This window comes from Typopeltis vanoorti, chromosome 18 (assembly GCF_054136105.1).
Source record: "Typopeltis vanoorti isolate ZY-2024b chromosome 18, IOZ_Tvanoo_1.0, whole genome shotgun sequence".
Lineage (NCBI taxonomy): Eukaryota > Metazoa > Arthropoda > Arachnida > Uropygi > Thelyphonidae > Typopeltis > Typopeltis vanoorti.
The window spans coordinates 73325706-73341291 of record NC_143566.1 but is presented as its reverse complement, the minus strand read 5'-3'; the positions used below and the strand labels follow the sequence as shown (position 1 = coordinate 73341291).

Below are 15586 nucleotides of genomic sequence, written 5' to 3'. Positions count from 1 at the left end.
AAGTAAAATTTATGTCATTTTTCACTTATCTCATATTTAGTGAGAAACAATATCGTATATGCTAAATGATTAATGGTAAAAACATGGAGATGATTTTACGTTACTTTTACATTTCATTATGGACGTTTTTTTTTTTTTTCGAACTTTAATCATTAGTTTTCCTCTTTTGTGTTTCTGTAGGATTCGGTCATAAGTTACCTACTATTTTTCTTATATACATAAATTTTTCCATTTCCATTATAATTATAAATACGTCTTTATAAACACTTTAAATATTTTTTCCAGGAGCATTTAATAAATTGGATATTCTTGATTTAAGAAGTTTATTTAAAAATAACAATTTTGAATTTTATTCAATCATTTTTCGACCGGTTTCCGAGTCAACTTCTGAAGGAGGTAAAATACACTAACTACCTAAGAGGATTTGCCAAGAAATAAAACATGAACGACATTCTACCTTTCATCATGCAAGTATCTTAACTGTAAAGGTGCGATCTTTGTGCCCGATTGATTTAAAGTATATTGTTTTGTTTAGAATTTCGTTTATTTCTTCTGCAATATTTTAATCTTCTGCTATACAGTTTACTGATTGTGTTCGTTCTCAAGGATAAAGACGAATTTCACACACACACACACACACACACACACACACACACACACACACACACACACACACACACACACACACACACACACACACACACACACACACACACACACACACACACACACACACACACACACACACACACACACATATTTAAATTTAAATTTAAAAAATCATTTGTTTTCAAATTTGAAGTGAGTTTGCAATGCATTTACAAGGGAACAAGATCATTTATATTGTTTCATTGCATACATAATATATCATAGAATATTTTTGTGATATTTTGAAATGCTATCAAATTTTCAAATTAATATAAATTATAGTTTATATAAAATTAAATATAAAAATTAATATAAATTAATATATATTTAAATATAAAAATTAATATATATTATAATTTTCCATTAATTATAATTTTAATATATTAAATATAATATTTTTAATTTTAAATGTTTTTTTTTAATAATTTTTCATTATTTCAGGAAATTACACTTATTTAATTGCCGAGTTTATATTTGAAAGACGTATCACAGGACCAATTGCAAACACGTATATTCCATCCTCTCTTGTGGTTATTATGTCTTGGGTGACTTTTTGGATCGACGTTAATTCAGCTCCTGCTCGTGTCACCTTAGGAGTCACTTCCTTGCTTTCTGTCACAACCTTAATATTCCAGTCCAAAAGCGGATTCCCACCGGTCAATTATATGAGGGCAATGGATATATGGCTGTTTATGTGCATTGTCATGGTTTTTGCTTCTCTTTTGGAATACTCACTTGCTTATAGTTTGAATAAAACACCACAGGTAATTATTTAAAATTAATTAAAAAAATTGTATATATAATTTTGCTTAAAATATTAGAATTAGATTCAATACTGTCTTAAGTAATAACTTGTAAATATATCTTTATTTATACACCTTTAATAATTATATATAATTCTTTTTAAATAATACTCCGTTTAAATTTTAAATGAGTATTATATCATATCATATCATAGTCCTTATAAAGATACAGACTACGATATGACATGCGTTTATTTTTGATTGTGATGGGTATTGTTATTAATATTACACTTTTATTATTTTTTCCAGACCTCTGCCATTACTTGGAGAGGTGGGAAAGTGTTTCACCAAACAAATGTAAACAAAATTGCAAATAATTCCTGTGATCTTGAATCCGGGAGATGTTCTCCCAGTGATAGCACAACAACCAAAATGTCATTTAAGCAACAAAAAATGAATTCTCCAGATTATCTTTCTCGGTTTCTGTTTCCTTTGTCATTTGCACTGTTCACATTTGGCTACTGGTTGCATTTTTGTTCAACCAGATAGTCTTTGAAGAGTAAACTGGACAAATTGTAATTCACATATACAATAATTTATGCCATACATCAGAAAATAAAATAAATATCCATGAAGATTCAGGCAATGCATTGGAATTATGGGAAATTCTTATATTATCAAGTAAAGTTAAAGAGATCGAATATCAATTAAATTTTGCAATGTTTTCAACACGTATTTCAAATTTTAAGATATTATAATAAATTCATTATTAAAATACCATTAAGATATTATAATAAATTCATTATTAAAATCTACACGTTTGATTTTTAACTTATCAAAACTATAATAAACAGAATGATTTTCATTTGTTTCTGTTTCATTTAAATCTGTTTCTTTTTATTAAAATAATAACCACATGAAAAGCTCTGTGAAGCTCTTCACATTCTCCCACTTTTAAAGCTGAAAGCGCGCTGAATCAATGCATTTTAAGATGAAATTCTATTTTATTTTTTTAATTTAGCATGTTTAATAAACATTCTAAATTATTATTTATGATCTTATTTGTTAACGAAACTTGTATCATTGTGTATGAAATATTATGAAGGAAATTATTGCAACAGTTACAATTTATTAGGATAACAATGCTATTGACATTAATGAAGTCTCCCAGCTGCAGAACAATGTATACATAATTCATGTGTTAAAACACAGTTTAAATTGTTGAAAACAACATTCGTAAAGGGGAAAATATATAAATATCATGTATATTTTAAATACAATTTTGCAATTACAATAATTGGAAGGAAGACGTCCTTTAATAGATGTTATTAATCTGAAAAGATAATAAACAGAGTGTTGTTATTTATAACTTATGATATTAACAAGTAGCTTGTAATAATCGGGATATTTTTAGTGGTATTACGAGAGCTATTGTCTTATAAGCTGTCCATAACAATTGAATGATTCGCGGTTCCCTAACTCTTTTTTTTTAATAATCGCACAATATTTCAGATTCACAGTACTTGAAAAATTAATAGGTATTATAATTTCATTTTCCAATTTAAGAAATATATTCTATGTCAAGTTCTTAATATTTTATATTTCTGATATTTTATATCATAAATATAACAATCACCAACATCCTGCCGTGGACATGGCTGTTGATGATTGTCTGTGGAAATACTAGTAATAGTAGAGGATGGTAGATGGTGTTGGTGTAGTTGAAGTTGGATTGAGTGGTGGAGACAGAGAGCTGTAGAGTAGATGCCCTCCTTCGATGAGTCTTTGGACTCCCTGGAGGTGTCACGTAATAATAATAATAATAATAATAATAATAATAATAATAATAATAATAATAATAGTCATTTAATATTTCCCTGGATTGAGGCTAGTGGGAAATAGAGACGCACGAAGTTGTGCTCTTGCAATAGCCTCGATCCTAGAAAGTATTAACACGTGCCTTATAATATATCTCTGCGAAAATGATTTTACATCTTCTGGCTGCTCAGAGGATATTTGGAAAGCAAAGCTCCCTGCTTGCAGGTTGAAGTGGAGATGTTGCATACGCATAACGAAATCAAACCATACAATAGACACACGAGATAACAGCGCAAAATTCACAAATGATGCACTGGGAACAGTTGAATGAATCTTGTTTTAAGCGTAGAAAAAGAAATTGAAATTGTTCATTGAGAAACTTTTCAAGAACCTGATGAAAGAGAGTGTTTAGCAAAATTTCACTGATAAGAACTTTACCAAGAGTTGAAGACCATCCTACTAATCTTTAAAAACAGAAGTATAGAAAATATAAATCAACTTTCAAATAAGTCCTGTTCATCTCAACAGCGGAAACACACGTGTTATGATATTAATAAAAATCCCAGACTTCAATCACCATTTATTGATAAATAAATCTTTTTTTGACGTCTACTCTAAGCAACCAATTCAGCGCATTTCAGTACACGAAATATGCTAAACACATCTTCTGAACGACATTATATGGGAATTCCATGACAACGAAGAATACAGAACCACGTTAGAATTTGCTTAAGTAATTCATCAGCCCAGCACCAGGTAATACATTTCCATCGGATAAATATGGTCAAGCTGTAAGAAGTTGTTTTCTATATTAAATGCACTTCCAGTTAACAAGTGAATGTCTCCGCTTACAGAAACCCAAAGAATATCCTGTGGATTCTTCGGGCAGAAATTACAAATAAATGATATAGCCTGGAAATCGTATCATGCTATGCAATTGAATGATATTCACTAAACAAAAGTTAAAAGGAATTCATTGTAAATTTAACATGGAAAGAGAAGGTTTATAATAACATATAAACCTTCTCTTTCCAGTTGGTTTATATGTTATTATTTGTTTAGGTGTTGACCATTCGGTTTACGTGTTCTATCCAATTTTGTTTGTAATTGTTTAGTTTTCCTTCTATTAATTTTGTTTTTAGTTTTCTTTTAAAATATCTTTGTTCCGTTTTTTTTGTTTGATCTAATAATGTTTTGTAGTTTTCATAAATCTCATTTCATTCACTTTTATTCTTTGTTTATCTTATTTGTTTATTGCCCAAATTTCACTGCCGTACAATAATGTGGGCAATGCTAAAGTATTGTGTATATTTTATGTTTAAAGCATTAATTTATATATAATATAATACTATTAATAAAGTCATGCATTAAAAGAAAAAATGAAATCGAGGTACCATACCTTCTTATTTTAATGATATGAATTATTAGACACCATCAGATAGCTAAATAATAGAAATTATAATAAATAAATTTATCACGTGCAAACGTCATTCCAAAAATCCACTCAATTCATTTCATCTTTAGCAATCCTCTTCGAAGAGGAAGAGGATTGCTAAAGATGAAATGAATTGAGTGGATTTTTGGAATGACGTTTGCACGTGATACTTGTTACAGATGAGTTCTGAAGATCTCGCCATTTTATGCTCCTGCTTTTATCTTAGGAATTCAGAGTTTTGCGAGGGTACCGGCCAAACTACAACTGCACGATAAGCGTGTTTTTTTTTTTTGCTTCTGACACTTCACATTGATGGACATGGAAAAATAAATAGACGAGACGATATTTCAGGAAGTATATCGTGAAATTATCGATTAGGTGAGCTGCTTAACAACAACTAGCGGGAAAGGTGAAACTTTATGATATGTTTTCCACCCACGGACGATGATGCCGATAAAATGGAGGAACAGTTGGAATCGGTGATCTCTACTCCCTCAGATTTTGAAGAGGTTCGCGCAAGTAAGAAGTGCAAACACAACCGTAGAACCATTCAAAGATAATGACGTGGAACAAGAGTCCAGTTTCGGACTCCACTGCTTCTCCCAAAGAAAAGGTGCCTCCGATCATACCGATGATCAGCTATAAGATCTACTATGTCCAGTTTACAAATTGATTACACAAAGGCCAAAAATGTAGACGAGGGTATCAAGATACAGCCTACCACTGTGACAGATTATAGAAAATTAACAAAGGAAACGGACGTCAGAAGTATTCAGTACCACACCGTCTCACCTAGTTAAGAAAAAAAAATTAAAAGTGGTCCTCTGTGGTGTCTCTAAAGACATTGATCCAGAACAGATAGCTGCTGATCTTAACTTACAGGATTTGCCTACTATAAAGGTCAGCAGAATGTATAGATCTGAGAAGGCTCCCGTGCCGTTAGTGCTTGTAGAGATCCATAACATATACAAAAATATTTACAACTTAAAATCAATCTGCGGGCTCATCATCACACGAGAGCCACTCCGGAAATGGGCATCTTATGGGCAATGCCACAGGTGCCAAAAGTTTGGCCATGCACAGAAACTATGTAAAGCTGAGTTTAAATGTCTGAAATGTAGGGATAACCACCCAACTAATATCTGCCACCTAGGCTAAATGTACCAATTGCGCTGGCCCTCATCCAGCCAACTATAAAGGATGCATTCATCACCCTAAGAACAGACGGTTGGAGACAACTAAACAGTCTTCCTCTTCTAATACACGAATACCAGAAGCCCATGCACCACAGGCCGAGGCTTAGCGGCCTCAATCAGAGGTCTTCAAAAATAGAGAATACCAAAGGCAAACAAGACGTTATGTCGATGTGGTCCATTCAAACAAGTCAAGACCAAAACTGAACGGAGCGATTGATAGCCGTTATTACTGCCTCTCTAGAAAACATGCCACAAGACTGTCTAACCCTTCAGTAACCTCCACTAAAAGATTACTATGTGAAACACAAGTCATCCACACAGCACGTTTAGATGATTATAAACAAACTAATTCCAGCCTCTCTTCAGATCGTCGCATGGAATGCAAATACCCTCAGAAACAAAATTTTAGAACTCCAAGACGTTACTCATAGATATCAATCAGATGTTATTCTAATAAGCGAGACACATCTAAGACCCTCGGACAGCCCTAAAATAAGGGGTTATCTCCTATACAGAACCGACAGGCTAAATTATAGAGGCGGCGGCACTGCCATTTTCATTAAAAATGATATCAAACACCATTCTGTAAACAACCCTCCAACCACTAACCTTGAGGTCACAGTCGTGGAAGTATTCACTAACTCGGGCTGCCAGACTGAATATTTACTTAGCTTACAACCCTTCCTTATAAACTCTACTGCATTTTGATCTAAATGCCATCTTAGGCATTAGAGAGTCCATCATTATTGTCGGAGACTTAAACTCCAAGCACTTTGGAATTGTAGAACTACCAACAAGAATGGCTGCATCCTTTCCAACTACACAGGATCAAACTATGCTGTTGTGGCAGGCCCTACCGAACCAACTCATCTCTCAATACGACTGGCACTATTGACATCCTGGATATAGCTATCCTGCAAAATATTAAACTTCAGTACAGCCTAAAATCATTGAAACGAGTTGTCATCTGATCATCACCCAATTCTACTACAGCTGGGAAAACAAGAATACCTGTCATCCCCCCCCCTCACTCATTTATATCCTGGGAAAATTTGTCAAAAGTACTCCGGGATTACATTGGGCCTGTTCCTCATTTAAGTTCAAAAGAAGATGTTGAAACCACAGTCACAAGCTTCACCGAAAAAATTAACTCCGCTATAATGGCAGCCGCCTCCTACAAATCTGTCTCCAAGCCTGGTTCGTCTACCCGAAGACATTATGAACTTGATCAGAGAAAAAAAAACAGAGCAAGGAAAAGATTTCACAATACCCGTGCACCACAAGACAAAACAGTTCTTAATAGACTAAATGATGCAGTGAGAGATGCACTCAAAGATTACAGAGATCAATTATGGGAAGGAAAGCTAGCTTCTATCTCACTTACTGATCATTCATGATTCTATCTGGGGACTACTGAGGAATATCAGAAACAAAGGCAGATCCCCTTCCCTCTATTCTTTCTGACCAGGGCCTTGTTCACACAGACGTAGAAAACGCAGAAGCAATGGCAAAAAATTTAGAAGAGCAGTGTAAACTTTTATATGAAAACTTAGACTTCGATCACATGTATAAAAAATTTAAAGAACAAAAAAGCTTCTGGTCCAGATGGCATCACAAATAAAGTGATCAAGCTGCTGCCCCGGAAAGCTGTAGTGCACCTGACCATAATCATAAATGCAATTTTGAGGTTTCATTATTTTCCTACCACTTGGAAACTGGCTGATGTAATTCCTATACATAAGCCAGGCAAGGACCCACACTTGCCTCAAAGTTATCATCCAATCAGTCTAATCTCCAACCTAGGTAAGGTTGCAGAGAAGGTCATCCTCTCACGACTTCAAGCTTCAGTAAATGAACTAAACATCCTTCCTGAAGAACAATTTGGTTTTCGGCAATACCATAGTACTACCCAGCAAATCTTGAGAATAGTTGAATATATTACCTCCAGCTACAACTGACGCCAATACACTGGAGCTGTTTTTCTTGATTTATCCAAAACAGACTAGCAAACAGACAAGTTTGCTAGTTTGTTTGCTTACTTGGAAAATGATACATCATGTTAGATCTTGTCTACAGAATAGAATCATGCAAGTCAAGAACAATGGTACTACCTCATCCCAGTGGCAAATCTTGGCCAGAGTACTGCAGGGATCCCTACTGGCTCCATTGCTGTTCTCTATATACATGTCAGATATTCCGGACAACCTAATGTCGTTAATCATTTCCCTATATGCGGATGATACAGCATTATTAGCCAGATATCTTCGGCCACACCTCTTTACTAAAAAGCTTCAAGAAAACCTTCTAAAGTTAGAGAAATGGTTTTCCAAATGGAGACTACAAGTAAATCTCCAAAAGAATTCAGCCATTCTCTTCACGAAAAGATCGATAACTCCTGCAGGAGACGTCTTACTATTCAGTACTAAAATTCCCTGGCAGACAGAAACAAAATTCCTTGGTGTCGTGCTCGACAAAAAATTGACTTTTAACCAGCACATCAAGACTACGTGTGCAAAGGCATCTAAAGCCATCGCCCAAATCTACCCCCTAATTAACAGGAACAGCAAGCTAAACATCAGAATCAAATTGCTTTTATACCAGCTGACGATTCTTCCCATAGTCACTTATGCTTCTTCAGCCTGGAGCCATATCCCCAGTACTAACATTCTCAAACTGCAACATGTAGAAAACAAGTGCTTGCGAATGATTCTAAAGGTCCCGTGGTTCGCAGACACAATCAACTTCATCGAGATACAAATATTCCTTATATCATCTCTTTCCAACAATCTTTAGCTACAAAGTTCTTCCTAAAAACGTCCATGCACCCCCCAACGATCTAGTTCAGCAAGCTATAGCCTACGAAGCAACGGATATATTTAAACATAAAAGACCAAAAGCCATTTTAACTTCCTGTAGCGATACATAATCTCCATGCCCATTCAGGGCGAGCAAACTGTCATAAAAGTTTTCCTCACTGTAACCGTAACAGATAGCGGGGAATATGAAAAGCATATTGCTTTACTCCTAAAGCCATTAATGTCAATTGTCAATTGCTAAAGATGCACAAGAGCAAAATCTTCTGAATGCTCTGAAATTAAAACATGCAAAACAAATGGAAGTGATTAACAATTATTTCCTCATTGTATTGAGTTTATTGTTATTTGTTTGAGAATTTATACTTAAATATTAAAAATACAGTAGAAAACATATATAATTAAGTGTAAAAATAAAATCAAAATATAGAAAAACGAGTGCCAAAATCATAGAATTACACAAACACAATTTTAGAAGTATAAAGGGAAGTCACTCCATGCATAACTAAACCGATATACAAATAACGCAGCTTAAGGACATTGAACACCTTATGAAACACCTAAGAAGACGAAAAACGGAGAAAAGAACTGCTATAAAGATAAGTTAAGCAGCTGTGCACAAAATTCTGTTAAACGAATCCAGCGTCTAATGAGATGCTGATTTATTCTCACAAAGTCACTTCATTCGATACCATAAACCAAAGTTTCCTGAAAGATTTGGTAAAGATTTGGTCTGTTTTGGATGTTTTGGATACTGCAAAGTACTGATTGAAGCAAACGACGTCAATCAGCAATCTGTAGACACATCGTAAAAATATAGAAAGAATCTATCTATTCACAGCTATGCATATGTCGTTTAAAAATTACTCTCAACTCAAACCATATCACAAACATCTCTGATTAACCCGTACGGTACAGAACCTTGTGGAGTCTGTCCTTATGAGACTCCAAAGGTTAATAAACCTCTGAGCCTCACAGGTTAATGAAGCTTTAAAGTACAGGACTCCATAATATTTCTTTCAGATTCTCTTCGAAATCTATACGCAAGATGATAACTAGCCATCACTCAAAGGCCAGATCTTTGAATATGCAGATAGTAACACACTATGGTATCCATCCACCATTATAATGCAAGCATAACCCAAGCATGCATGCATGATATCGTAGTACTTTGACCAAGTGATGTTATTTGATCTCTCTTTATCATGACAATGCCTGTAGAAAACCTTCTTTACAACCACTTTCTGTCAAGTATAATTAGGCTTGTAATAAGCATTGTTGGTTCTTGGTTCCTTTGGTCTGGAATGTTTATCGTCTTCCGCTTCTAGATCTAAGATTTTCCATGCGTGACCAAGAAACTTCTGCGACCGAAGATTTTTTAAAAGACAATTTTACCTTGAAGTCTATGATGACTATGGCTCAATTAACCGGATTACAAAGTTAATAAATTTAGAAAACATTTTCTTTTCGTAAAATGTCATCTTTGAATTTTTTCTGAATTTTCAATGTGCATATTATATCGATATGCACATGTTTCGAATTTTACACATGTTTATAATGCAATACGTATATTCGAAACAATTTTGTTTATAAGAAATGTCATATTGAAAAATAATAAGAACCTTCTTATAATCAATGTAAGCGCAAGTGTTACTTTCTTTATATTTTTTATTTGTTTATACAGTGTCTCGACATATTTCTCTGAATAAATTAAAATCATTAGAAAAAAAAACAAATTTAGCAAGTTTTAAAGTTTGGAGATATCCTTCAAAAGATATTTAATTATTGTTTCAACAAACAACTACGTGTGATGGAATTTCAATATATTTTGAAAGCTGAGACGGTTCCCTATCAGTTCCATCCAGCTCCTGAAACAGTATGATTTGTATTCACCAGCATCTACTGAATTCTGGAATTAATACGCGCAAATATTTACTGCATGACCATCTCTAAAACTACTTGGAAAAGTCCCATATTACAATGGGATATCTCCACCAATCATCAGGGTAACTTGAGAATTTTGGCATTCAGAACCACGTGCTTCTAGTGGATATACAGTACGGGATGCAAGTTATAAGATAACAATAGTCCCTTTGTTAATCCTGAGAATCTAGTTCTCTTCTTCACGAGACGTGTATAATTCCTGACCAAAGGAGCAAACTAAATCTTAAATAAGGATTACATACACATTAATTTATGAGCCAAATTTATTTAGGATTAAATATGCGTTAATATTTTAGAGTATCAAGATAACAGTATGGAACGTTGATGGTGGAAATGTCTTGATCCTATAGATACTGCAGAACAAATTCTACATATGTTACGCTGTAACATCTTATTAAAATGTAAAAAACTTTTATTGGCTAAATAATTTAAGATGTAAAACAATTCCTTTTTAATAATCTATCGGGCTCAATGATATATTACACATATCCAAAAAAAATGCAAATATTAAATAAATTATAATATCTGAAAAAGAGGAAAAATTCCATAACTATGATGCAAAGTTGCTTTATAAAGGCTTATAATATATATATACTGTATATATATATATATATTTACGCATCATGATTTAAATAGCTGCATATTTTGCATATCGGCAATACCCTTTGATCAAATGTAGATGGCTGAATTATGCACTGACCTCACCCAAACTCCTAATATATTTTTATCTTCAAACGTCATTTTAGCTAAGGAGAACAGGTCATTGTCCTTAACCCTGCCAGTACCATATTTAACACCTTGCTGGTTAAATTAACAGTAGAGGATATGCATCCTTATGTCAGGGGTCGGCAACCCGGCGGCCTACACGTGCATTTTTGGCGGCATATAAAAGGTCGACCATACTTACATGGCATGTGGTCCGTATGTTGAATTATTTAAATAATACATTTCGTAATATGAATAATAAATTAAAAATAATTTTATTCCCATACTTCGTGATATCGCAGTGCAACTTGGCGCGAGTCAACATGAGTGGGGATAACAAAGGCGACTTCATCCGACGACAACCGGGATTTTGGAGCACTTCTGCAGTGGCATTTCCTGATCCGTCTTTTAATATAATTCAATGACATCAATGATGAATGGAAGATCAAGTACTTCTTTATTGAAAATGGGGGTAAGCCCCTTTGTATTATTTATCATAAAAGTGTTGCTGTTATGAAATAATACAATATCAGACGTCATTACGAGAATGTCGTACTTTATCTCGTAAAAGACTGATGTAATAAAAATTGATAACTTAAGTATTTTTTCACTCTATTTTCTCTTAGTTAAACGCTTGCGGCCCGATTATTAAAAATAAAAGTTGAATGTGGCCCGCGAGTCAGAAAAAGTTGCCGACCACTGTTTATGTAGTAAGGATAAAGGAGAGTCTTTTGCATGTTTTTGCTATTCAAGTTTCCGCTGTTTACTTTAGCGTGTGCTTGGTATCCGGTTGTCTTTCCCGGATGGCTGTCTCTGTACCATACCTGTTTTCCTGACACCTTGACCGAAACTAGTTTTCATTGACACTTACCCTTTAAAGAAATAAAAATGGAGCTGCAAGAAATCCAATAATTCAACAAGATTAATGAAACTTTTTTTTTGGTTAATTAAAGTGCAAATAATTAATGAAATAGTCTAGTAATGTAGAATTTTATTATTAACATAATTATGAGATTAAAAAAATTATGAGCGGATTATTAATTAGCATATACTTATAAATATCACTAACGCTAAAGGAAAGAAAAGCTCTTTCATTGAAGGTTTCTAAACGCATCTTCACACATGGATCAAAGAGGCTGTCTTTTAATTAAAAAAAAAGTAAAAAGAACAGGAAAAAAATTAAGTTTTAAATTAAACAGTAGTAGACACCATATTGTATATTGTATAAAAAATTATGTTGTCATTGATAGCTTGCATTTCCAACGCATTTTGTTGCAATTTGATAAATGTATATTTATACGATGTATGTAGAGGAAGAAACTAAGGTCGTAACACAAGTAATATTAGTGAATAGAAAGTTCCTCTCCTTTTTTATGTTGTGTTTAATTTTTTTGCAGTCTGGCAAAGTCGTGTATATGCTTCTTTAGTATAATCTGACATGTATTTAACGGATATCACCTGATGTTCCTTCATACTGAATGAATATATTTAAGTTTATGCAAAGGCGCAGATCTGCTGCCCTCTATTGATGAAATTTATAAATATATATGGTTTAATAATTTCTCAGATATCAAGAAACAAGAAGGCCATGGGTCATAAATTTTCTTGTATTCATAAAAATGTATGTATATACAGGGTGGTTCAAAATTCCACGTACGAACTTTGAGGAGAGGTAGAGAACATCACAATCAACTATATTCACATAAGAAAGCATGACCAGAAACGCCACCCGAAAGTGATAGGTGGCACTGTTCGCCGGCGCTCCAGGTGAGCAATTGGAGCTTCCTCATTCACGCTTTCGACGTCGTACGAAGAACATGCGTCGTTTTACGAACGCTGAGATGGCAGACATGTAGCTCGTTTACCATATTATGTACCCAACTTTATTTAGAAACAGTAACTGAAATGAATTATTCTTACTTTATGACAGTACTAATAAGTGCTGCCATCTATGAAACGTTACTTACAACTTAACATTTGTTGAAAATATCAGGGCTTGAGGTTTGGATAAAATTTAAAAAATAAATATATTGGTGGGGTACAATGAATCTATTTAATTAATATTTACAGTAACGCCGACTTAATGTCTGTATTGTTGATTCTGAATGTGGATAGAAGACGTAATTTTCTGCACTTTCCTGTTGAAAGGTTAGGATGATGATTATATTCATCCAACTATCTAAAAATCCAACTATCTAAAAATCTGAGGTTTCCTGCTTATTTAAGAAAACTCATCTAGAGGACATTATTATCTTCACTTTTTATTTCTTTTAAATTTATATACGATTATGCAAAGAGGTCCGTAATATTACTTAATATCTTTTGGTGCATTTTTAGTATTTTTTTTTCTATTTTACGATGCACAAGATATACTAGATTCTAGTGGAAGGGCTTAGACGTTGGTTATGCATCATTATTAAATAGCTTAGGGAAATAACAACGTAGACTAGGATATACATTAAAATAACTTTTTAATACAAATCCAATATTTCGGCAACGTCACGTTGCCATTTTCAACAGGAACTTGTGAGCAAGACACGTGCACGCAGGCACAGCAAACAGTAAATGAGGACGAAGCATGAAGCTATTCTTTCTCCTAAAGTCCTATTGGTGCCCCCTAGCGGGCAATGTTGGTAATCTTGGGCGATTGGGCTGAGGTCGTCTGATAAGAAATTGACATCCCTTATCCGCTCCACTAAAGACCAACCTCCCCCTCCCCCCTATACCTACCTGATGTATACCAGGTCCCTTGCAGCTGTAAGCTGTTCTATTTTGGCCAAACAGGCAGGACAGCCAATATCAGAATTACAGAACACAAGGACTACATCCGGTTCCACCAATACAGCCACTCTGGTCTTGCAGACCATGCTCTTGATACCCGCCATAGAATACGGTGGAAGAAAGCCACGATCATTCACCGTAGTAAATACAAGTACGAAAGGCTTTTCATGGAATCAGCCTCAGCCCTAAGAAACGATCCAAACCTCAACAAATTTGGCTGCATGAGACTGCCTCAAATTTGGGAAACCTACATCAGAAGATCTCAGCCCAATCGCCCAAGATAACCAACATTGCCCGCTAGGGGGCACCAATAGGACTTTAGGAGAAAGAATAGCTTCATGCTTCGTCCTCGTTTACTGGTTTCTGTGCCTGCGTGCACGTGTCTTGCTCACAAGTTCCTGTTGAAAATGGCAACGTGACGTTGCCGAAATATTGGATTTGTATTAAAAAGTTATTTTAATGTATATCCTAGTCTACGTTGGTATTTCCCTAAATTCTTTAATAATAAGATGTACTAGAAACATGTTTTTAATATTAACAAAAAGTGACGAGTCGTATCGCTGCATATTTGCAGTCTTAATTGGCATATGTTGAGTTAACTTTACATCGTCGTTTTATTTTTTTTGACAATATTATAATGCTTCCGAAAATAAAGCATTATAATATGTCACAAAAAAAAACAAAGTCATAAAAAATTAGTGTATAATTCTATAAATCCACTCGAGGTGTCAGAGTGTTATTGTCGCTGAAGTGCTTGTAGGATCATAATTTAAGATTGCTTGTTTATTGAAGGGAAAATCCCAATTTCCTTCAGAAAAAAAGGAAATTCGTCCTCTTCTGTTAACTGTTTGGTCCCATTTAAGCTTTCTTAACTGGATTCGGATCCAACATTTTTCAGATGACAAGAGTACGGACATAATTCCACTAATAACGTGGTGGAATTGCGTCTGTACTTCCTATAATTGGGAACTTAAGAAACCACCTTGCACAACATTCTTAAATGTGAATACTTAGTATTATTCAGTTTTCCAAGCAAATAGTTACTCTTAAAATGTGTTATGTTTTATGCTGGAATATTCCAAACTAATTTTGTTCCTGGTAAATCAACAAAAACAAATGAAGAATTAATTGATATTAATTCTACGAAATATAAGTGATTATTCGTTGATATATTCATGGATAGGTAAAAAGGATAGATATGAATAAGAAAGTAAAGGAAGAAGTAGCCAACGGACAAGCAGAACTTAGCAGTACTTGAAGCTGTATTGTTATTATAATTCGAAGAAATGTAGGAGTATTAAGTCGGTCAATTTGGTCTTCCTGTTTTGCATACAAGAAAAATATGAGTGGTGGGAGAAAAATCTTTCTGTCGCTCCATAATAAAAATTATCTGTCCGGTTCCTCCATTCTATCTTTAGAATACGTTTTCGACTAATCGATCCTTGGCCGTATTATAGAGATTATGTATGTTGGAATGAGGACATCCCCCCCCCCTTCATCTCT

General features: G+C 34.2%; 1 protein-coding gene across 1 annotated transcript in view; it reads left to right on the top strand.

Annotated features, from left to right (window-relative positions):
- The window catches only part of LOC150096802 (gamma-aminobutyric acid receptor subunit pi-like), a 28803-nt gene extending 13462 nt beyond the window's left edge, over positions 1–15341 (top strand). Inside the window, exons 2-3 of the mRNA XM_090408082.1 lie at positions 1090–1412; positions 15267–15341. Of these exons, the coding sequence (XP_090264208.1) occupies positions 1090–1412; positions 15267–15341 (398 nt within the window). The remainder of the gene's footprint in view (positions 1–1089; positions 1413–15266) is intronic.
- Positions 15342–15586: the final 245 nt, after the last annotated feature.